Below are 23,363 nucleotides of genomic sequence, written 5' to 3'. Positions count from 1 at the left end.
CAAACTTTTACAACTCTTCACTTTATCATCATCATCATCAGTACATTAGTGAATTGACATCCTCAGGTCACTGCACAAAGGAACAGAGAAATCCTTGTGGATCCTCCAGTTTCAAATATGTGCACTGCTCTAGAAAGTGTTACAACAACCACTAACAGGAAAATGCAAAGTAGTATATTTTGTACTTGTAAAAACATTAAACTGAGAGAAAAAAAATCAGCTTCTGTTTTCCAGTTGATCTGTCTTATGTTTTATATAAGGTTATATTATAACCAGAAATAGAAAAAAAAACATTCAAAAAAGACTGGAATTCTGTTCCCATGTTGCTCCATGGGAAAACATTTATTACAAAAACAAAACAAACATGAAAAATAGATTACTTTATTACTACTAACAACTTAACGTACATTACTTCCTGGGATTTGCATTTTACGAAGCTTGTTGAACAGCTCCAAGTACTGCGTCATGGTGTCAACACAGTCTGCTGGTGCAAAGAGCCCTTCAGGTTTGGCAGCAAACACAGACGGTAGTTCAGGAACACTGGAACCAAGAAAGGATGCCATGAACTCCCTTATTAAATTCCAGCAGTCCCCAGGAACTACACAGGGACAGTACTCCACCTGAGGGAACACACTAAGAGTTAAAGCCCTTCCTGAAGACCAGATGTTTCTGCCTTCAAAATCATTCACTTCACAGCTTACCTCCACTGATATCCCTCTGGCACTGGAGCTCATTGTCACAGTACCAACTTTTATCAGGAAGTCACAGTAGCGATATCTAGAACCACGACACTCCACCTTGTGCCCCTTGGCATTTTGGAAGTGACTTTTTAGTTTCACCATGAGGACATCTAAGTTTGCATCAGCGATCAGACAGGGTCCACCTTCGAACAGTGCCATGCAGCTCAAGGGAGTTTCCGAGTTGTGCATCACATAAAGGAGCTTGGTGGGCTGACCTGGAATAGAAACACAAGACTCAGGTGACAAGTAAATATGATCTTTCACTTAAGTAGTGCACTAGAAGTTTTGGTTCACAGCTGAGTTTTTTTTAAAACTTTTACAAATCGCTTTGTTCTCTCTCCCTCCCTCACACACACACACACACACACACACACAAGCCTGATGTTGCCATGGTGCTTTTGGACGCGTTCCGCCAGTTTGTACAGGTAGAAATCAGGGAAAAAGTTACTACAAAATAGGGATGAATTCCATGTAAGGGGTCCAAACCTTTCTGGCACACCTTATATGACCCAAAACAGTTAGGAGTGCTACAGAATAGAAAAGAAATATATACTTCCCTCAGAATGATTATGAGGCTGTAAAAAGATGCAATTGTAGGACAAGATATCCCATTCGTTATTGTTATTACAGCCCGAATGATAAATCAAATTTGTAAAGAATTGAATGTTACCGCTGACGCTTCCTGTTGCATGGTAGGTCTCACAGTCGACACAGAAGCTGCCCTGCTTCACAGCACCCAGCTGTTCCAGCTTCTTGTGAAGGAGATCCACTGTCTGCTGCACACTCTTCCCCTCTGCCACAGGCACCTGGCACACACTGCAGGACAAGAAAGCACAACCCCATAGACAAGATAACAGTGTAATAATGTGTTGGAGACAAAGGAGCAACACGAAAGTCTTTTTTTTTGTTTGTTATTGATGTATGCCGTAGTAAAAATACCGCTCCATCGCGTCGAGTAAATGATGCAGACTTGCATTGTAACAAAAACGTGTACGTTTGATGATTGAGGCGAGGTGGTGGATATATGGCTGAACGTGAATTGAGGAGCTGAATAAAATAGTATTAATTTTTAAATAAACCTTGAGAAACAAATGATCAACTTACCAAGTAACACCCATTGATGCTTAGCGTCCAATTGTTTGTTCGCTTTTTGGTGCGTTATTACTACTTCCGGGTGATGAGGAGTGTTCTTCCGAAAAAGAAAAAAAAGTTTCTTAGATTGTAAATAGCACAATGAAAAGATTACAATGAAGGACATTTATGATTTATGTACAAAATAGGTTAGCAACGATGACAGTTAGTTTATCTTTAAAGTGACGCTAGTTTAAAAAAGAAAATCAACGCTGCACTACGTCACATTACGTCACTTCCCCTTGACATGGTCGTCCGCACGTGTTAAACAATTGACTCGTCCACAGAGAAGGAGATAAACCACTGTTTACATTTTTTGGAATATCGACTATTAAGGCAGAACTCGCTTAAAGCAACACTTGAAGAAGCACTACTGCTTGGAAGAGAACTACAATGCCGAAAGTGAAAAAAAGTAAAGGTGGAGGAGGAGAGAAGAGCGCAGGATCTGTAGCTCTGGCTGACCAGATCCTACAGGCAGACACGGTGCGAGCCCGAGACCGCACGAAGAGCAGAGACAGCCGAGCACTAAACGAAGATAAGTATGTCGACGAGCGTCTGTCGAGGAAGATCTTACAACAGGCCCGAATTCAGCAAGAGGAGCTTCAGACGGAATATGGTCTGGCACCAGAGAAGAAGAAAACACCAGTAACCGTTCTCGGTATGTATAAGTAAATATCTGCAAACATTTACCACAGCATTGAGGATTGTCTCAGTTTTCCATAACTTAAACTTTTTAAAATTTAAATTCAACTTAGTCTGACATGAGACTTAGTTGTAGGTGTCCATACAAGCACATTACGTGTCTTTTTGTTGTTGTAACTGTTTATTAATTCTGTAATACTACTAGTAAAGCACGCTTTGATGTTTAACACAAATATTACATTTAATCCAAGGAATAACCTTGACACATCAGGCAATCTCTTAATGTTTCCATGTTGGTTATGTAAAATAAATAAAAATATAAATACAAAATGATTATACGTAGGCTTCATTATGTCACCACGTTTACCTTGTGTTCAAACTTTAGGGTCTGATGCTCAGGATGCGGACTCAGACGAGGAGTGGCCAATGCTGGGAGCAGCAGGTGCCGGCGAAGTTGAGTGTGACACCGAAGTTGTCGTTGATCCTGCTGATGAAAAAGCGATTGAGACGTTCATGAACAAAAACCCTCCAATGAGGCAAGATGAGACACAGCCTTCACTCTGTGTTTATGCGAGCACAGAGATTTTACTGGAATATCAGTTTTAATTTCTGTACCGAGCACAAGCTCAAATTTGTCATAAAAGGCTTGTTTTTCCTCTTCTTGTCCTTTGTAGACGGACCTTAGCTGATATCATCATGGAGAAGATCACAGAGAAGCAGACGGAGGTGGGGACAGTCATGTCAGAAATGTCAGGGTGTCCTATGCCACAGCTGGACCCAAGGGTAATAGAGGTGTACAAAGGTGTTGGCAAGGTAAGTTTTTCAGTGTGTATGTAACAGTTTTCTGTTAATGTTGATATTTTTTCAAACTTACAATATGAAGAGGTAACGCTTCGGTTTGCATGATAGAAAGTGCACCAGTATTAATCTGACCAGTGTGCAAAGTAATCACTGTTAACTGGAATGAACAGTATTAATTATAGTACAGTGAGTGTTTGGTGCAAATCAATGAATACATACTTCTCCCTAACAAGTATAATTTTGGAACCTGATTTGAAACGTGAATATCTCCCAAAGAAGTCTTAAAATAGTTTGTCATTTCTGCAGGTTCTGTCAAAATATCGCAGCGGCAAATTGCCAAAGGCTTTTAAAATAGTCCCAGCACTTTCAAACTGGGAGCAAATTCTCTATCTGACTGAGCCTGAGACCTGGACTGCAGCCGCCATGTACCAAGCAACCAGGTGAGACCCCAGGCTTTTTGGGTATAGCTTTACACTTGGATAGTTTTGACTATCAAAATGACTGTAGATACACCAATGGTATAATAAGATGTTTTTTGTGTGCTTGTTTCATAGGATCTTCTCTTCCAATCTGAAGGAGCGAATGGCCCAGCGGTTTTACAACTTGGTGCTGCTGCCTCGAGTGCGGGATGATATTGCTGAATACAAGCGCCTCAACTTTCACCTCTACAGTGCTCTAAAGAAGGCTTTGTTTAAGCCGGGTGCATGGTTTAAAGGTGAGACAGAAGGTTGGAGGTAAAAAAAGACAGTTTAAACATACTATACAATTGCAAAAGAGTGAGAAGAGCAGATTGAACTCGAGCTGTGTTGTGAATTATACTGGACTCCAGCAGTGTTGTTGTACCTGAGTCCAGGACATAGACTGGACTCAGTCTTGGGCCCTGATTTTCTGTGCCTTCTTGTTTAGCAGCAGTTGGTGTGTTGTGGAGATGAGCAATTTGCTGGAGTTGGCGTAGGGGGTCAAAAAATTATAAATTCTGATCATTAGTCCATGGGTTGCAGGTATTTTGGAGTCTTATTTAGACACCTGCAGTGAACAAATCCCATAGTGGCAGAAACAATGGCTGTGTCTTCCCCTTTACAGAAGTGTGGGCTGCATTTACAGCGCTGTGACTTTTATGAACGATTCAAATCTCCTGACATGCTGACAGGATCAGCCATAATCGACTGTCAATAAATGTAATTTAAGAGATATTTTTAACATTCAGACAGTCCAACACAGGGCAGCAAAGTCAGTTGAGGTTCTTACATTGAAGTAGTTTGGAGTGAAACAGCACTCATCCTTATAATCCTGAGCTCCCATCCAAGCTGTCCTGTTGTGTACAAGTATCAAGTACCCAGAGCTTGTTGATTGGATCCTGAAAGGAGATGCTAAATCAGGGGTACACCGTCCAAGTTACAGCATACAGAATGGAGCTAATATGGAGGATATTTACTGAACAAAATTATAGAATGACCTTACTATATCGTCAGACGTTGAGTAAACACTATGTTGAAGTGCTTGCTTTTCTGTCACAATGCATGAATGTGGACTTCAGTACCCGTTTTAAACATTAGGTATAGGTGCTCAGTAATAAAAACTGTCCAATGATTGTTGAGGTTTTTTTATTATCTCGATAGTCCAGTGTGTTCACAAACGTATCCCAGTTTGATGAGACAACCCTCCCAAAACACCCTATGACTTATTTTGAAAATGACCAGTATGAGACATCGCCACTAGGTGGCAGTGTTGTCAAAAAATATACAGTATTACAGTATAAAAGTTATGAGTTTATATTATTGCTTTTCTCTGTGAATAATATTGTCTATTATGATTTTCCTTTTAGGCCAAAAACATTGACTACGATCAGACCAAACTAAGTATATTACAGAATATAATTTTGGGATGGATTAATAAGATGCATTTGATGAATTCTAGATATTAGTTTTTCCACTCTGCTTTGGAACATGATACACACAAATCGGCCAGGAATACACATTACTCAGTGTGTTATTATGTTGTTTGGGAATTATTCAGTCATAGTTTTCTGAATAACATTTTTTTTAAGTTTAAGTCATTTGTCAGTAAATGAACAGAATTTACTGTTAATCCAATTAGTTAGTACCTGTTCTTTTGAATCAGATAATCTTACTGTAATCAGAGAATCTATTGGTTTGTGAAGCACCTGTAAAGTTTGTTATTCGATTTGTCTCCTTATTTGAAAGTAGTTAAGTAAGAACGAGTTCATTTTGAGGTGCAAAAATAACCACTTTAGGATTTAGTAGACAATCCTGGGCTTAAGGATGTTTGCAATATACAGATTTTTCTAAAAGACCCAGTATATCCTTGTTGTAAAATAATGGGGGCGGCAGTAGCTCAGTCCGTAGGGACTAGGTGGTCCCGATGCGGAACAAAATATGGAAGTTGGTCTGGTAACTAGAGAGGTGCCAGGCCACTTCTTAAGCACTCCGGATGTGCCCTTGAGCAAGGCACTAAACTCCCACCAGTTCAGGGAATGCTTCCAGTGGGGTTAGCATGTGTGTGATTCAGGCTGGTGTGTGTGAGAAGCAAGTCTCTAAAATAACAGAGCGCGAACTAAAATTCCCCCTCTGGGAAGAATAAAGTACATTAAATATTTAAAAAATTAAAATAATAATACAGCAATCACTCACTTTAGTCAGTTCTGATTTAAAGGCACAATAAGTAGGATTTCTTGATTCCCTGTCCGTTCCCTGTCTCAATGATACCAATAACGGCTCTGTCTTGGATGCTTGTTTAGCATCTGTAAACTGCTTAATACATCCTTACTTCTCACTTTGTGTGCTGTTATTTGCTGGCAAATACATGCCCACTTTCTGAAGGTTGATGCCCAGAAATTTCCCCAAAGCATGAAAATACTGTTATTAGAAATGAAATATCAATTTTATAATGGCCTATTCTGCATTACCTGTGAGCCTTTCCAGGCTGTAAAGTGAACAGCTGTTAAACGTTTTGTGCCTCTTTTTAACATAGGTATACTGATTCCACTGTGCGAATCTGGAACGTGTACGCTCAGGGAAGCCATCATCATCGGAAGCATCCTCACAAAGTGCTCGATCCCAGTGCTCCATTCCAGGTGAGGTTTCCTTTCACTGACACATGCCAGCCTCTTATCAACCGGTGTAGGATTCAGCCTGTTGACCTTGAAAGCCTCATATTGTCTGGTATTGGCTCCTTTCAGGAAGGTCAAGGTTACATAACGTAAAAGGTTGTTCTGTAATGCACAATCTTTCTCATCTTTCAGTGCTGCAATGCTGAAGTTGGCAGAGATGGAGTACAACGGCGCCAACAGCATTTTCCTACGTCTGATGCTCGACAAGAAATACGCCCTGCCTTTCCGTGTCCTGGATGCCTTGGTGGCTCACTTCCTGTCCTTCCGCAGTGAAAAACGTGTACTTCCTGTGCTGTGGCATCAGAGTTTACTCACCATGGCTCAGCGCTACAAGTCTGACCTGGCCTCTGAACAGAAAACATCACTGCTTGAGCTTCTCAAGATACAAACACACCCTCAGATCTCTGCAGAGATTCGCAGAGAACTGCAAAACTCAGAGTCGAGGGATATTGAAATTGGGCTTCCTGTAACAGTTGATATGGACTAAGGTTTCAGTCTGGTGTGTAGCATCCTTCTCCTGTGATGCAAATGAGTCGTGGTGTCTGCAGCACAAAGGACAGCTGGTTAAATCTAACATAATAATTCTTCCTTTCTTACGAAAGAACAGTTTCTCAATAAAGAGTCTCAAGAGCTTTAACATAAAGATGCAAATCAGTAGTGATGAAGGTATTGTATCATCAACCTGAGCTGGTTTCTTTGAGCTGTGGTGTAGTGATTGCTTGACACTATAAAGACTAGTATTGTCTATGTTTATTATATCTGAAAAATGAAGTTATGATGTTGATTAAACAAATTGGCATACAAACTTAAACCGTTGGTTAATGCAGACTTATGTCTTTAAAAGTTCAGGATTTAAACAATGAATGGTTAAAGAAAATGAAACGCATAGATAAGCAATGCGATTACTTTAACTTTCACTCTAGTATCAAACATTAATTTTACCTGACTTTGTCAAAACTGCATAGGCTACCAGACAATCGGAAATGTTAAATTAGTGACAATATTTAATGTTACTACTTTGTGTTTCCATGTTGCATAATTATTTGAAATCCAAATATTTTATTATTTAGCAATACAAAAGTTGCAGCAATAAATAAAGTGATATGTGAGTCTTTTTAACATCTATAGGCTAATGTAACTTTTTATGGAGCTCACATTACTACATATCTTACTCATGCTCAGTTTATCTACCAGCAAAGATTGTTTATCAAAACATAATTGGTTTGTTTTTTTTCTTTAAACAAAGATAGTCTGAGGCCAAGTGCAGCCCTTTTTATTTTGAGTCTGATAACTTTAAAAACGCGAAAGCAGAGTTTTAAAAAAAAAAACATTAGCTTTAATGGCTTCAACACAGTTGGCTTAGCTAGCGGTGTGTAAGCTAACTAACGGTGGCTGTAGCTAACGGTTGACCGCTAGTTTAAGGGATTAAATCGTGTTAATTATTTCGGGGAAAAAACATCAAATTATTTAATATTTAACGTTGCCAAATGGATTTTAGTGAACATTTTCAAAAACACTCCAGTGATCACAGTAGAGGAGAGACTAAGTATGATGTGGTTGTTCGGGCGGGCAGTGACCAAGTCATGACCGGCGACCCGCGAGCACTGCGACACCTGACAGCCATGGAGAAGAGCTTTCAGGTGACTCCGTCCCCGGACAGAGCCCGCACAGACGTACAACCACACATGCGGAGGATACTGACAGTGTGGATGTTCCAGGTAATAGAATCAGTCAGGTAGAGTAAACTCAGTATGTTTCATATCGGTGACGAGAATTAGAAAAGCTTGGCTGTCTTTACAGGTGTGTGAGGAGCAGAAGTGTGAAGAGGAAGTGTTTCCGCTGGCCGTGTCTTATCTGGACTGCTACCTGAGACACCTGGCGGTCGGAAAGTCTGACCTACAGCTTTTAGGAGCGGTTTGCATGTTCTTGGCGTCTAAAATGAGAGAGACTGTCCCTCTGACTGCTAACAAGCTCTGCATCTATACAGACAACTCCATTTCAGTCTCAGACATCCTGGTAACTCTTCATTTGATTATTTATTACAGAAAACATGTGATTTGATGTCAGCACAGACTTTAGGAGAGTGTGAAGACATTGGTAAAGGGTTGTCTGATCATTTTTCTCATCTCCCTTTAAACTTACATAGAAAAAATTATAATTTGTAGCACAGTTGATTGAAAGTGAAGTATCTGGAATGGGACAATTTAGTCATCAGCAAGTATGCCCATAAACATAAAATCATAGTTTATAACTTAAAATCCCCCATCACAATGACTCTTTTCCCCAACCAGGGTGTTACCTATAGTGGAAGGGGTCCTGACTGAGTGGTTAGAAAAAGCACAATTACTATTTTACATCTTGTTACACCTATAGAGAGTTTCAATTAAGTAAACTGAGAAGAGATGAATTTCTACTGTGGCAGGTTTTCATCACAGTAGTATTCTGTTGGACAACTGGTTTAGATTCACGTGTATGTTGCAGCAGTGGGAGGTTGCAGTGGTGTCCAGGCTGGACTGGTGTCTGGCCTCTGTGGTGCCCTCTGACTTTTTGGAGCCCATCCTTCACATGCTCCCCTTTGTTTGTCCCCATCACCTTCCAAACATGCGTAGGCACGTCCACTCCTACATTGCCTTGGCAGCCACTGGTGAGTTACATAATCAAGTTTTTTCTACACATGAGATGTTTCCTTTGCAAATAAAACACATCAGACGTCAGTGTACCAAGCCTGGGAGAGGCTAATTGTGATGTATTTAAAAACACATCACAATTATTCTGGTTATGTAAAATTACTCCTTGGTTAAATCCATCCACAGCAATAAAATCAGCTTTATTTATCATCTAAAATGTTAAGGCTTTAAATAGACATTACATTTAGGTAACAATTAAAGCCCGTATGTTGAGAACATTTGATTAAATGTGTTTACTAAGTTTTGTGTTGTTGTGACTGGTAAATCCTGAATGCTGAAAAATTCAATTGCGAATTGCTTTCTTTGTAAATGTCTTGTGAAAGAGGGGGTTGTATAAAGTCATTCTTCTTTCTGCTACTTTTCATTCAAGATTTGAGATTCATTGTTTGATTATTTGATTGTTTTATTTGGTTGATGAATGAAATAAACGGATATAAATAAGTAGAGTTTTGATTATAATTTGAGATGTGTTTTTTCGAACATTAAAAAGCCTGTTATTGGTCGTGAACACTGGACACAAAGCTGCCATAATTCTCATCACAATGTGTCAGCAGTTCATTTTGGAGACAGAGAGCTGAGTTTGTGTAATCCTGTATTGTCTACTTTGAAAGACCAGCGCCCGACCATTCAGCTAGCTGATTTCCCACGAATCTCTGTGATCCTGCCCGAGGCACGATGTCACAGGGATACAGTCAGTTAGTGCCTTTTTAGACTGACTCTGACATTACAGCCCATACAATGACACGAACTCCTTGCTCCTGACATTTTATCACATCCCAAAATGAGAATGTATCACATGGCGACGTATTTGTCTCATCATTTCTTCTGCCTCAAGCAATAAGGATGTTGTAACACATTAAGGTACAGGTTTACACGTAACAGGTTTTGGGAAATGTTTGCTTTTGAGTTTTCCTCTATTGTCTTGCAGGGTGGGACGACAATGCCGGCACTTTTCTTATTGTGTACACGCCTGAACTTAACTGACCTCTAACTTTTCTTCTGCTTTAAGCACCAAAACTTTAAATTAACTCCCAAGTGTTCATCAGAATAAATAAACAACTTTTTTGATGATCCTCCTCTCTTCTCCTCCTCAGACTGCAGGTTTTCAGAGTTCTTACCGTCCAGTGTTGCATGTGCCTGTGTGAGCATAGCAATGCAGAAACTAAAGCTATCGGACTCTTCCCTCAACCCTGATTCAGTTCTGAAGTTTTTGGCCAATCACCTAGCCCTTGATCTGGTAAGGCTACTGTTTAACTGACATCTTTAGATATCTTTTGACTTTGCCCTTTTGCAAACACTGACAGAAGGGGCCCTGATTAAACAGTTGGTGAAAAGGGAACAGATTGTTAAATACGTGTTGAGAAAAAACGAGGACACTGCACAAGCAGTATTGGTTGAACTTTCGTAGATAATCTGTCGTTGACCGATTCATGAACCTCTGGATGTTTTTCTTTGGATTTTGACCCTGAACAGAGTTCCGTCCTCCTCTGCCATGACCAGCTCTGGGGTTTGTTGGCGCTCAGCCTGCCGTCCTGTTTCCAGAATAGTGTTTGCAGATCAGGGGGGCACAGCTCCGAGATTAACTACACCCCTGCCACCATTAAGGATGTTGTATTTACACCAGTGAACTCAAGCTAAAACACTCCTCCAGCCATGAACTGCCTGAGTGGGCTGTACATTTGCACCAATTAACTATAACATGGCATTTAAATCGGAGATGAAATATAAATGTCATTTATACTGGTACTTTATCTAAATAGTTGCTTAAATATGGATGGTTTTGGAGAGTCCACCTTGACATGAGTTGTTGAGCTACTAGTTTGAGAAATATTTTTTTCTAAATGTCTATTGTTGTTACATTCTCATTTGTTTTTGCCACTTCTCCAGAAACTGTCAGAATGTAATTGTCCCATGATTATTGTAATTGTGTTCTTTTTTAAGATAAGAGTAATTGAATTGCCCTAATTACTTTTGCAGATTTTGCCTACAGTATGTATGATATGTATTCATGATTAATTGGTATTGACTGGTCTCTTTCTAGAGTTTTCTAAGATAATTTATCGCAACAGTTCTGATGAGATTGAATAGATGTTTATGCACTGCTCTTAATTTCCTTGTAATTACTGTATAAATAAATTGAAAACACAAAATCAAACAGTCGATAAGTCCAGGACAGATTAAGACAGCATTTGTTTTTTTCAGGTTTTTTTGTTTTGTTTAATATTGATTTAGTTCTCCAAGTCACACAACAGCATGCCAAATCCCACAGTCATACAAATGATCAGCCACTAACTTTGGAAAACATGATTTAAGTTACATTACTGTCAGAGAAAAAAAAGAAGCTTAACAGAGCCTGAACACCTGCAACTTACAGGATAGGAGAGGGAAAGCTTTGATGAAATGCTAACAAGCACATTATACTGAACAAGAATATGAAGCCAATATGTTGAGCAGTCTATCCAAAGGCTAACCACAGGTTTCTGTGACAAAAAAATGATTTATGGTTCATGAAAGATAAGACTTCACACACATTTCCAGTTTAAATCAGGAAAGCCCAGTGTTCTTTATATTCATGCAGGCCTTAAATACCTGAATAGTGTTAGTGTGCCAAAAACATCTTCCAGTTATGACCAACAACAAGATTAGGCAGTTTCTTCTCAGGTGATACTCTTGTGACAAAACTCATTGCTCATTATAGCTGGTAATTAAAGGTCATCAGGTTTCAATAATGTCTTATTCAAGGCACTGACTTCATCTCATAACCTCAATGTCAAACATGCCAATCCAATTAAGTAACTCCAATGTGAAGCATGAACTATCAATACATAGAGATGTTTCCGACCATTCATACAGGTACTTAATAAAGCAGGGTTAAGCAGTACTGCTTATACCATAAGTATAAAACGTGTTTTTTTCAAACTTGATTATCAACAGCATGTTTCCATTTTAAACTACTTTCAAGTCCCAAGGATGCAACACTTTCAGTCTGTTTGAATGTTTAAATAGTTTTTAATGAAATGCACATAAATCATTTGTGTGCAGCTATTATACACATTTCACTTTGCCATGGTTTCCTTTTAGAACGCACGTTTCAGTTTTCTAACTTCCACTTCAGACTTTCTAAAAGCGGTTGAGATAAGAAGCTCCGCCTTTAGTGAAACTGTCACCTGCTTACAGAGAAAGAATGACCACCTGTGTCAGTGTTTTCTCAAAAACAAAAGCAGGCTCTACTGGTTTCGCCAGCTGTGAGTCATGTGTGCCGGGATTATTATTCAAGTCATTATCAAAATGATTGGCACAAGTCATCTCAAGAGAAACAAAGCAATTATACAAAAAAAGTCCCTGTTTCAAACAACATTCATCTCTGCACATTTTGCTAGCTCTAACAAGTCTATCAGAAGCAGATTTGCTCTTTGGTATCATGAAATGTCACATTTCCAAATCCTTATTAGAAGCTTGAATACATCAACATTTAATCTGTGCGTAATGCCTTATTGCTGTAACCCGAGACAAATATAAGGCTGACAAATATAGCAAAGTAAGACAAAGAACTATTAAGTCACAAAAACTTCCTCAAGCTGTCTTAATAGCAGTGAACGTCCCTGACTTTGTTGTACATGCAACACCTGAAAAAAACAGACTGAGTGTTAAATAAGCTCCTCAGTTTGTGTTTATGAGCCAGTGTTAAACACGATTTCTTTTTAATATCCACAAGTTTTTGGTTTCAGGTTCCATTTTTGCATTTGCTACACTTTAGAAACTGAGCATTGATGAGGAAAGGTTCAGGCTCCTGGTTCACAAAAAGCAGCTCTCTTATGAGAATTTTTGAAATGCACTATTGTTAATTTTCACAAAAACAAACTTTGCATTCTGGTTACTTAAGCCTGTTTTCTTAGAAGTAAAATTACAACGTGATTCAAGCAGTGATAAAAATCCCCATCTAAACCACAATCTGGTGTTTCACAACATGCCTCTTCCCTTTTTGGTTCTCAACATTCCTGAAGTTAGTCAAAATAATCTTCAACTTGCTGCAGAGCCTCGTATGACCATGGCCTGTTTGTAGGCCTCAGTTACATTATCACAGTCTGTGATGGAGAAGGTGCTGTCTGCCACTCTAGACTCATAACAGTTCCAGGTTCTCAGCATCCCCTCCTGAAGAATCCCATCTTCACAGACGTCCAACAGATTGTCAGCGGACACACATCCTCTCATGTTAGTCTTGATCGGGTCATCCACTTGTGTCGGATGTCCGACACGATCAGGAAGATCAAGTTGATCAAAAGACTCGGAAGACAGAATGCTGTCCTCGCTAATTGCCCCACTTGGCCTAGACCTGGTTCTTCCATGTGGTAAAGACAGTGCCAGCTGGTCCAGAGAGCCAAACTCCTGCAGGCAACCTGAGGAGAACTTTCCATTGCGCTTTAAGATACCTTTCCTGTAGGGTGGTGCAGATGGACACTCTTTAGGACGAGGTCCCCAGCCGGAATCACTGTTCTCAGGAGATGATGAGTAATACCCTGACTCTTGTTCGGTGGACTTCTTTAGGATTCCCTTCCGGGGCTGCGGTGCAGCTGATGGAGCATTGGCTGGTGCAGACAAATCAAGGATCTTTTGCGTCTCCACTGGACCCACAGCAGGGCTTTCACTCATTGCCTTCTGCTTTCCACTGTTGCGGCTCTTTAAAATACCCTTAGAGGGACGACTATCGTTTCCTGACTCGTGAACAGTCTGGGACACATTGTTTTCTTTACGTGACCTACGCAGAGAGCGCTGTCGCACCACATCCCCTCCCCCACCTTGTGAGCGCAGCAGACAACGCATCTTGGAGCCGTTGTCCAGTAAAGGCCTGGATGTACGGCGCAGCCAACTAGCAACGCTAGCAAGCCCAGCAGGGTGTGATGATGGTGAAGGGGCCTGCTCCACTGGACTGGTCTTTGTCTCGGAAAGTAACGGCTGCTGGTAGCCCCAGTTGAGCCACCAATGTCCTGCAATCTCCTCTATTGTGGCCCTGCGCTCAGGATTTACCATCAACATCCAACGAATAAGCCCACATGCATCTGAAAAAGATCAAGAGAAATTGTTTATTTCAGTGCTCGGCTAATAATACATAGGATGTCAATGTAACAAGTATAAAACGTATCAAAGTCAGAATAGTCTTTCAGACCCTTCAAGGAAAGTTTTGCTGAAAGACTTACCAGATGGGTTGTTGGGTTTCCGGTAGTTGCCAGTGCTGATCTGTTGGACCAAAGCCTTGTGATTGTGTCCATCAAATGGCATGGTGCCATGAACCATAGTGTACAACAGCACACCAAGAGACCAAGTGTCCACCTCTGGCCCATGGTAAGGACGTCCATTGACAATCTCTGGGGAAGCATACAGAGGACTGCCACAAAACGTTTGGAGGTACTCGTCGCCGTGGTAAAGGTTTGACAGGCCGAAGTCTGCGATCTGCAAGGAAAAGAAGACGTCAGTGGGTACAATGTCAGGATGCTATTTTTATAAGACAACTGCTAACTTCTTAAAGTTTTCAAGCATCACCGCCTCTTATTAGTTATTCATAACACGTACTACTGGTTCCAAATAGTGAGTGAGCTTTAAGTAAGCCCAATGCAGGAAATACTGAATTCATATTAGATGTTCCATTGTCACATTTTGTTTAGTTAATTGTATAAACATCAACATACTTTTATTTGAAATTCTTTACTATATATAATAAATGTACAAATCAATACAAAGTCAATATTTGAATGGCTATTAACAGTGTTTGTGAATGGCATGTGTGTAAATGCTTATTGTGCTCACCTTCACATTGCCGTTGCCATCTAGTAAAATATTCTCCAGTTTCAGGTCACGATGAACTATTCCATTCTAAGAGAACAAATAAGATACATACAATATTTTACAATCATAATTTCTCCACCAGGCTATCTCATGCTTGCTCACTGGAAGTCTGTCTGTTACATAAAGGGATTAGTGTTTTACTAGGTCAGAGCACATTCTTTTCCAAGGGAAGATTGTTTAATGGTACGTCAGCTATGCCCTATTGTCCTTCGCTCTACAGGGGGGAATACCACTGACTAGCAAGGTTCAAAATTGTTTACTTTAAAATATGCAGGTCAACTCCTTTCTTCTTCGAGCACTGCATGTAGCCATGGACACAGTTTGTAAGTTAAGTTATGTCGCGTTTATTTCATGTTCAATATATCATGCAACTTTTTACAAGTAGGATTTAAATGGAGTCCATAACTGCTGACAAAATGGACACACACACACACACACACACACACACACACACACACACACACACACACACACACACACACACACACACACACACACACACACACACACACACACACACACACACACACACACACACACACACACACACACACACACACACACACACACACACACACACACACACACACACACACACACACACACACACACACACACACACACACACACACACACACACACACACACACACACACACACACACAAAAGCTCAGGTAAAGTATAATTTGCTGTTTAAATGTCCCTTGTCACACAGCTCTGGACTACAGGAACAACTGATTGTGTGTGTGTCCCATCATACTCTCATTAGAGTGTGAGACCATGCGTGTTTGTGTGTGTTGGGCGGCTGGCCTTTAGCCCTGATGCTGCCACTCCACAGACCAACTGTTCACATCCCCCTACATCATGCTCAGGCGGGCTCACACTGAATAATGCCCATTATGTAACTCAGGGGGTGCCAGCACTCTGGAAAATCACAACTAGCAGGCCGACAAGTCTGACGGGAGCTCTGTGGTTTTAGCTACGAAGAAGCAAAGATACTTTGAAGGGAACTAAAACTTATGTTTTCATGATTCAAGATTTACGAAGACACCTTCCGTCCATTTGATTTGATTTAAAAAAAACAACACAGAGTTTAGGTATGAAAACAGTTGAATGAGAAATATCGCCTTACCTGATGGCAATAATGCACAGCTGATACAATCTGTCTGAAGAAGTGCCTGGCCTCCCGTTCAGAGATGTTCCTCTTGTCACAGATGTAGTCGTACAGGTCTCCTCGGCTGGCGTACTCCATCACAATCACAATTTTGTCCTTGTTTTCAAATACTATAACGAAAAAAAGAAAAAGACAAAAAAAAAAAAAATTTTAGAGCCACATCACCACTCAAAGGACTCAAAATATCTTTGGATGACTTGAATTTAAGTCTGAACGGTGTAGAGCAGTTTGTATTTACAATAGTAACAGAAAGTTACCATGTTTTAATTTGTGTTTTTCTGTATGAGATCATCTGAACAAAATCTTCTGTCAATGCCTAGATCAAGGTAGACTGTACATAATTGGTGAATTTCTAATGCTTTGTTTTTTCCATCTGCACTGTTCAGCACTTTGGATCAACTGTGTTGTGTGTAAATGCTATAAAAATACGTTGAGTATGAGCCTGTTTGCACTGATTAGGATGAAGAGGGCCCCATAACAACTGCATTGCAAACAAACATGCACTGAGCTGGAGAAACACTGAGCGATGACCATCTCATCAGGCATGAGGGGCGCTGGAAGACACGAGGCCCTGCACATTATCCCACAGGACTGACGGGGTACCAAGGGGTATCATCACTTACATAACCTTGCATCAGTCTCCACAAAGATTTGCGTGACCAAACTGTGAATCTCTAACAGAGACTGATTTAATGAATTGCCTTTTTATGTATCACGTTTCAATACCCGTGTGGCTCAGAGATGAAGTCATTTCTAAATTATACCAAACCGAATATCTCTTACGCACCCAAGCACACACTTTGAAATGCACTTTTTTTTTTTAATACTCTACCTTCATATATGGTGATAATTTGCGGGTGGCAGAGAGTGGACATTATCTCAATTTCTCTTCGGATATGAACCAGGTCTTGCTCGTCCTTGATTTTCTCCTTTCTGATCGACTTAATGGCCACCTAAAAGGTTTATTTTAGAAAAAAAAAAAAAAAACATCAAATTAGATGGATTTGAGGTACATTTACAAAGCGTCACAAAGTCAAAAAGTTACTTAAAATCGAGGCTGTATCTTTTCACGAATGTTCCTGTAGGATAAAAGTAATTATTAGAAACTCAATGTCACAGGAGCTCACAGGAGCATAAGTTAAATCACGTTTATTTTCATGTCAGTTCGAGCATGTCGACATTTGTTTTAATTTCCCCAAGTTGACCAATTTTTCACTTCCCAAAAAAAAAAAAAAGACGGAAAAATGTTGGTTTTTTTGGGCATATAAGTCACTCCCTGCTAAGTGCTAGATTCCGAGCCCTACTAAAATGGAGGAAGGACGTATTGTTTTCCATATACAATCTATAAACGTAGTCTCAATCCATTGGGAAAAGAAAGATTAGTACGGTGATTAGTGGCTGCTCTGCTGTTGGGACAGAGTTTGGTGCATTAAGAAACTAGGCTTGGATCTTTCTGCAGTAAAACAAAAAACTGTCCTATAATGTTTCCCACAAGGCAAAGGGGCACCGGATCAACTATAGTCTGATGTTAAGAAATTGTCTGCCATCATGTCTGGGAGACTCCTAGAATAAGGAAAAGTCCATCTGTAAAGTATGTTTGGGTCTGTAATTGTCAAACGGTCACATACAAACATTAGCAGTCTAAATACATGTCATTATGTTGCATGCGTCTGTTTGAGGCTCAGCTGCCTGGGATTCCTCTGAGCACAGAGTGTGTCGTCAGTCGACTCTAACATTGAAGGGTGTCATGGGGTGGTGACTGCTTGCGGGGTGTCCTCGTTTCCTCTCTTTTCTGATAACCCTCAGGGCAAGCAGACAAAAAGGAAATGAGTAAAGCAGCGACTTGTCATATCAGTTTCAACACACAGCCATCTGGCGTTATGAGTCACTGTCTAGGTTGGATGCTCCTCCACTGGATTCTTAGCACCCAAAGCGTTTTTCTCATACAAACTGAAGTTTCCTGCCTTTTGTTTGCGTAGCTGTCGGACGGACGGGCTGAGCTCCCACTTATGACGCGTTCACACCCCTGTGCAGTTATCTCTGTGTTAGCAGTCTTTGTCGATGAAAGTTTGTTCCACGCAATAAGCACTGAAGTGGAAATATTTCATATTTAACTCTGAATTCCTGGTTCAACATCCACAAATGATCCACAAATACCTACACTAACTGGCATTACATTTTACTTTGAGCTCTTAAAACTGTTATTTGAAGAAGTTATGCTAAACATGGTGTTACTTGAATGCCTTTTTTTTCCAAGTGATTTGTGCTAATAAGACTTTTTTTTTGCAAAGCAGACTGATGTAAAGTATATACAGTATATGATGTCCGTTTTAATCTTTCAGATTTTAGCTGTTAGTCAAAGTGTGCTGTATAAACTATTCATCGAAAACAGTCATATTTAGGAGTGTAGAAAAGGAGCTCTGTTAGCAATTTTTCCGACAATTCAATTCACACTTTAAGTATTTCCTCACTTTGATATTTATAAAGTTTTAATGATTCAATCAATTAAGTAAACAAGCTGCTACAAGATACAGGTTTAACGCATCTCTGCGGAAGGATCAGGAATTATATATTTTTACGAGAGCGTAGACATCCTTCATAGAAGAAACATAAATATGCTCTCCAAACACCTCTGAAACTCTTCTCTGGGAAACCGGCCAAACAGGGCAAGGGCAAGATCATGTCACAGACTTTAGATCGATGAAGCAGTCTGCCTCCACATGGTCTGAAGGTTGACCATGGCAGGACGGGACACATGCCCTCACAGGGCCACAAAGCTCCTCCTCAAAATGTGGATTAAAATTTCAAATGATGTGGGGTTTGCTATTGTTCAGCGCCTGCTTCTCTGAAGACCTGGTTTTATACAGCACTCTATTTTCATCTCAAAATGCTGCTGACCTTATGATGTTATCATTATCACTGTAGCTATGAATCAATGTGTAATATGTTGTACCACTCTTACATGCCCATTTCATCATAAAAGTATAGATTTGACTTTATGAATGCGTACTTTAAATGTGTGAGAAGTGTGTGTGTGTGTGTGTGTGTATAGAGGTGGGTGTCTATGTCTGTAGCACACTGTATGTCAATATGTGCAGATGTCTGTATAGTAGGAAGTAATAATATCTGTATATTGAACTTGGTGAAAGATCGATTCAGTTAACATCTATAATCTTTGGAAATGTATTGTTTTTGTTTTCTATGCATATATTGCTATGGTAGAAGTTCATTTAATTTATTTCTTTTAATCAGCTTCTACAAAGTACCTAATAAAAAGACTTCATCTGATCGATTTCAACCAACTTCAGTTGGTGGGCCTTGTGGGTAAACACATTCTCCTGCATTGAGACTGTAGTCAACACTTCGTTTGTGTATCCAGGAACCTTCGACTCAATGGATTATGTAATGAAACGGATGCATTCAGACAAATAGAACAGCTGCAGTGCCACAACACACGGAAGATGAAACCATCCTTTGAGTTGTGCCACTCCCTAGCTCAAATGACAAAGCTAGGTCAATGATACCGACAATACTCTGATATGTAGTTCCAAACAAGGCAACGTAATGTTTTTCCTTCCTCAAAAGATGTCATAAACTTGCTTTTTAAGAGCATGTTTGTCATTATGCATTCACAACATTCATTTGGACTAATCCATATTTTGACATCAGGCTTTTGGCATGATGATAATGAAGCTGCCTGCAGGGGAGAATTTCAGACTCACATCCGAGACTAGCAGCACCGCCAGGTCGTATAACTGACAGAAGTATAGAGAAAGGGGTATCAGCAGGACTGAACATGCATCATGACCTTGTTTACTGCATGTTCAGAGGGGGAATTCCTGACAACTACTTCCTTGACTTTCCTACACTTTCACTCAAACCAAACGCGACCTATAATCACGGCATGTTTTTCGATAAGCATGACTTCACTTCTGGGACAAGTGTTTTCTTCAACATGTCAAGAGTCCAGCCTCCTGTGAAAGTGGAAGAAAAAAACTCAACATTCAATTTGTCATTTTTGTTTATGATATTCTGCCTGTAATTGAAGTTTCACAATTACATTTTGGACAGATTGTCTCGAAACAAAAAACAAAAAAATCGAACTGAAGGCAAATGATCAAATGTGGAAGAGTGTGCTTTATGACAGCATGTAAAGTCTGAGATGCCAGTTTATTTAGTTGACCTACTCTATTAGGTAACAAGGCTAATAAAACCGCCCTGCAATAAACCTTATCTAACGAAAGGAAACACTTTCATTTTTGTTGAAACTGCTTTATAGGTGCATCTTGAACTTTCTGTTTAATTTTTGGGTCGTAGGTTTAATAGGCCATTGAATTAGATTGCATAACACTGATGTCTTTTAATTATGTTTCAATCATACAACGAAAGGCTACCTAACATATTATTTGTGCTCAAACAAAAGATGGCACCGATTGTTAATGGGATACATTAAAGACAGGTAAAAAATGTTTCTAACAAAAGCCTTTTTATTTGCTTACTCCTCTTTGTGTCTTTAAAGGCTTATCGCTGCACAGTCTTTTTTTAAATACCTCCCTTTTCCCCTAAAGGCATGGGGACCAGGAATTCACCTGAAAGGCTCTTTGAAATGCCCCCGCTTCCTTCATGAGTAGCAAAGGAACAGTCACCAAATGTTTCTGTCGAAAGGAGTTCCTCCTATGACAAAATTCCCCAGTTTTTCCAGTGAAACGCCTTTCCTTCTTGCTTTCACTGTAGCCGTTAGACGTGACTGTGTAAAACTTCTTGTATTGACACATTAACGGGCATCTCTTTCTGCTTCGTTCTCGAGGAGGTCATCCTAAACAAAAGTGTTGACTCAAAGGATTTAGCTGTGTTTTCTCTTTAATGAGCTACAAACAAACAGTTCACTGGGCTTTTCCTAAGGCACAGACAGATTTCAAACTGGTATCATATGATTTGAATTGAGTTTACTCAGAGGTTGAACATACTGTACTTATTCAACCCTTTTAACAAACAGCTCATTATCCAAACATTGTAGCATTCACTGATGTGGTGAGACTGAAAATGTGTAATTCGTTAATACATATGGGTTGCAATTGCATACAATAATCTCATTAAACACTGCTAGTAAGAGCAACCCCCCAAAAAACAAACAGACTAAAGCTGGTTTGGCAGCTGACAAGTAGGTTGTCCCTGCATCAGTCGCACTAACCTCTTTCATAGTTTAAAACTCAAGAATGTGGCTCATGAGTTTCAATCAGGAGGAAATTTGAACGAAAACGGTGTTGTGCATGTTCCTGGTTGAAACCAGACAGTAGTCTACCTGTGTGCAAACTGCAGAACATTTCAACATAGAACAGCAGGCTGGCTCGGTTCATCTCTAAACAGATGGCCGACAGGTCAGAGCGTAGACATTAATACTGGCTGCAGATGTTGGCATCGTTAAAGGCAATTAAAGTTCGGCTTTGTGATCAAATAAAGGGATAATATGTCTTACCAGTCTACCAGACCTTTCCTTGGCTTTCTTCACTTTGCCATAGGTTCCTTTCCCCAGGGTCTCCAGGAACTCGTACCTGTGCTTCAGGTTGTGTTTGTGGTGGTGTCTCTTGACGGCTTGCTTTTTCACTTGAACCTGGGTCGAACCTTTCCCTGCCGGAGTATTTTCAGCCGGCAAAACAGGCCCAACAGACGACCTACGGTTTGTCAAAAGTCGGGCAACACTTATGCCATCCATGCTGACGCGACGCTGTGTTCGTTCTCTTCCGTTTATCGACGCAGGTGTTGTTGTTAAAGTGCATTCCTTCCCGCGGAGCCCCGTACTGATACGACGTGGTTGTTCACTTCACACGCAAAAGTGAACATAAACAGCAGGTTTAGGAAACTAAACAGCTACGGAAAGACACAGACACCTAACTTTAGACGTGCAGTGTGACTGTTGCCTACTCTCAGCAGTCCTGAGTCTGCTCCACAGCACGCTACGACCCAAGCGGACTCCGCCAGTGGATAGAGCAGACCAGCACACGTCAAATAGTCGATGGGCGTTACAGGTACACAAAGGAGCGTTTGATTTGTAACACCAGGTCTGCCGACGTTAGAGGCGACTTGCACCTCGTGGCGAGTTGCCATCCGTCAGTCTCATATATTTCCACATTTTAGTTATTTTTTTATATTAAATGTGAAACAGTAGCCTTCTAAGTAGCACATTAAAATGATAAACTCTGTCACATACGTTTTCTCTGTGAAAACTTTCTTTAAATGACTTATTTAAAAATTTTTTTTAAAAAAAGTCTGTTTCTAAGTTACTCTCCTCACCCCAGATCATTTCACAGGCTATGATATCATTTCGGGTGGCCCTGAGGTTTCCCAGGAAGAAGCTCTATTTTGATGTTATCACATGAACCCTTGGCACTTTATTTAGCCTACATATAAAATAATAATTAGGAATTCAAAGATAGATAGATTTGTTTTTTTCTTTTAAAACTTTTACAACAAGGATCTAAATAGCTCTCAGGTCCAAAAAGTGCAGGTTGTCCTTCCTTTTCTAGCAGAATAAATCATTAGGCCATATCATCTATTGTCTTTTAAAGTTCATGACTACAAATTAAACAAAGCTTCTGTTAATATATTACGTCTTTTTATGACCAGATAACCCTGATGACCTGGTCACATCTCAGTAATAACATGGAACACCCTCCATTCTCCAGTCCAGTAAAGCTTTCTATCAGAAACACAATAAAACTGCTTGGCTATCCTTCAACCCATCTCTGTAAAAAGACAGTCTTAATTACTCACACCCCAGGTATTTTATAATTTTATTGCAATAAAGGAACTATGTCATTTGTTTTGTCAAATAAATAATTATTATTAGTTAAAACTTTAATGTGTATTACAACATATTTTGAATCTGGTGATTATGCGTTAACCTTTTATTTGGCATAACCTACACGTTGAACTCTTCCCAACCAATTTTGAAATAAAAACTGAACAATTATTAGAATTTGTTCTTTGTTATTCAGCTACATAGTTAACATGGCTACGATTGGCAGCCAGGGATGAACAAATAACACAGAAGTAATATCCGGATTGGTAGTAGAAGTCCAGTAATGGGCCACCAGAGGGCATCATACTGTCACCAGATTCAAGAGCTGGGCAAACTGATCTGAGCCTGTTTGATAAACTTGCATATATAAAACAAATAAGCTAGGCCTACAGGAGGCCTGATACAAATTTCAGTTAAA

At 40.0% G+C, this 23,363-nt stretch overlaps 4 protein-coding genes across 4 annotated transcripts; 2 read left to right on the top strand and 2 right to left on the bottom strand.

Moving 5' to 3' along the window:
* Positions 1–365: 365 nt before the first annotated feature.
* On the bottom strand, positions 366–2,060 carry med20 (mediator complex subunit 20). The gene is made up of 4 exons (XM_079340780.1): positions 1,845–2,060; positions 1,411–1,556; positions 702–955; positions 366–620 (listed from the first exon to the last, which is right to left on the bottom strand). The coding sequence occupies exons 1-4, from the start codon at positions 1,856–1,858 to the stop codon at positions 399–401; spliced, it is 636 nt and encodes a 211-aa protein (XP_079196906.1). The 5' UTR covers positions 1,859–2,060; the 3' UTR covers positions 366–398.
* A 35-nt stretch (positions 2,061–2,095) lies between these two features.
* bysl (bystin-like) lies at positions 2,096–7,255 on the top strand. Its single transcript, XM_079340764.1, has 7 exons — positions 2,096–2,529; positions 2,899–3,049; positions 3,188–3,326; positions 3,621–3,754; positions 3,869–4,029; positions 6,306–6,408; positions 6,577–7,255. Exons 1-7 carry the CDS (start codon positions 2,265–2,267, stop codon positions 6,929–6,931), a joined length of 1,308 nt encoding a protein of 435 aa, XP_079196890.1. The 5' UTR covers positions 2,096–2,264; the 3' UTR covers positions 6,932–7,255.
* Positions 7,256–7,616: 361 nt separating this feature from the next.
* On the top strand, positions 7,617–11,301 carry ccnd3 (cyclin D3). Its single transcript, XM_079340775.1, has 5 exons — positions 7,617–8,162; positions 8,245–8,460; positions 8,926–9,088; positions 10,226–10,368; positions 10,605–11,301. Exons 1-5 carry the CDS (start codon positions 7,932–7,934, stop codon positions 10,767–10,769), a joined length of 918 nt encoding a protein of 305 aa, XP_079196901.1. The 5' UTR covers positions 7,617–7,931; the 3' UTR covers positions 10,770–11,301.
* nuak2 (NUAK family, SNF1-like kinase, 2) lies at positions 11,290–22,170 on the bottom strand. Its single transcript, XM_079340750.1, has 6 exons — positions 21,623–22,170; positions 16,979–17,099; positions 16,105–16,256; positions 14,934–14,999; positions 14,327–14,579; positions 11,290–14,188 (listed from the first exon to the last, which is right to left on the bottom strand). The coding sequence occupies exons 1-6, from the start codon at positions 21,857–21,859 to the stop codon at positions 13,152–13,154; spliced, it is 1,866 nt and encodes a 621-aa protein (XP_079196876.1). The 5' UTR covers positions 21,860–22,170; the 3' UTR covers positions 11,290–13,151.
* Positions 22,171–23,363: the final 1,193 nt, after the last annotated feature.

Source organism: Symphodus melops (assembly GCF_947650265.1).
Source record: "Symphodus melops genome assembly, chromosome: 4".
NCBI lineage: Eukaryota > Metazoa > Chordata > Actinopteri > Labriformes > Labridae > Symphodus > Symphodus melops.
The sequence above is the reverse complement of the archived record's forward strand: the minus strand, read 5'-3'. Positions and strand labels throughout refer to the sequence as shown.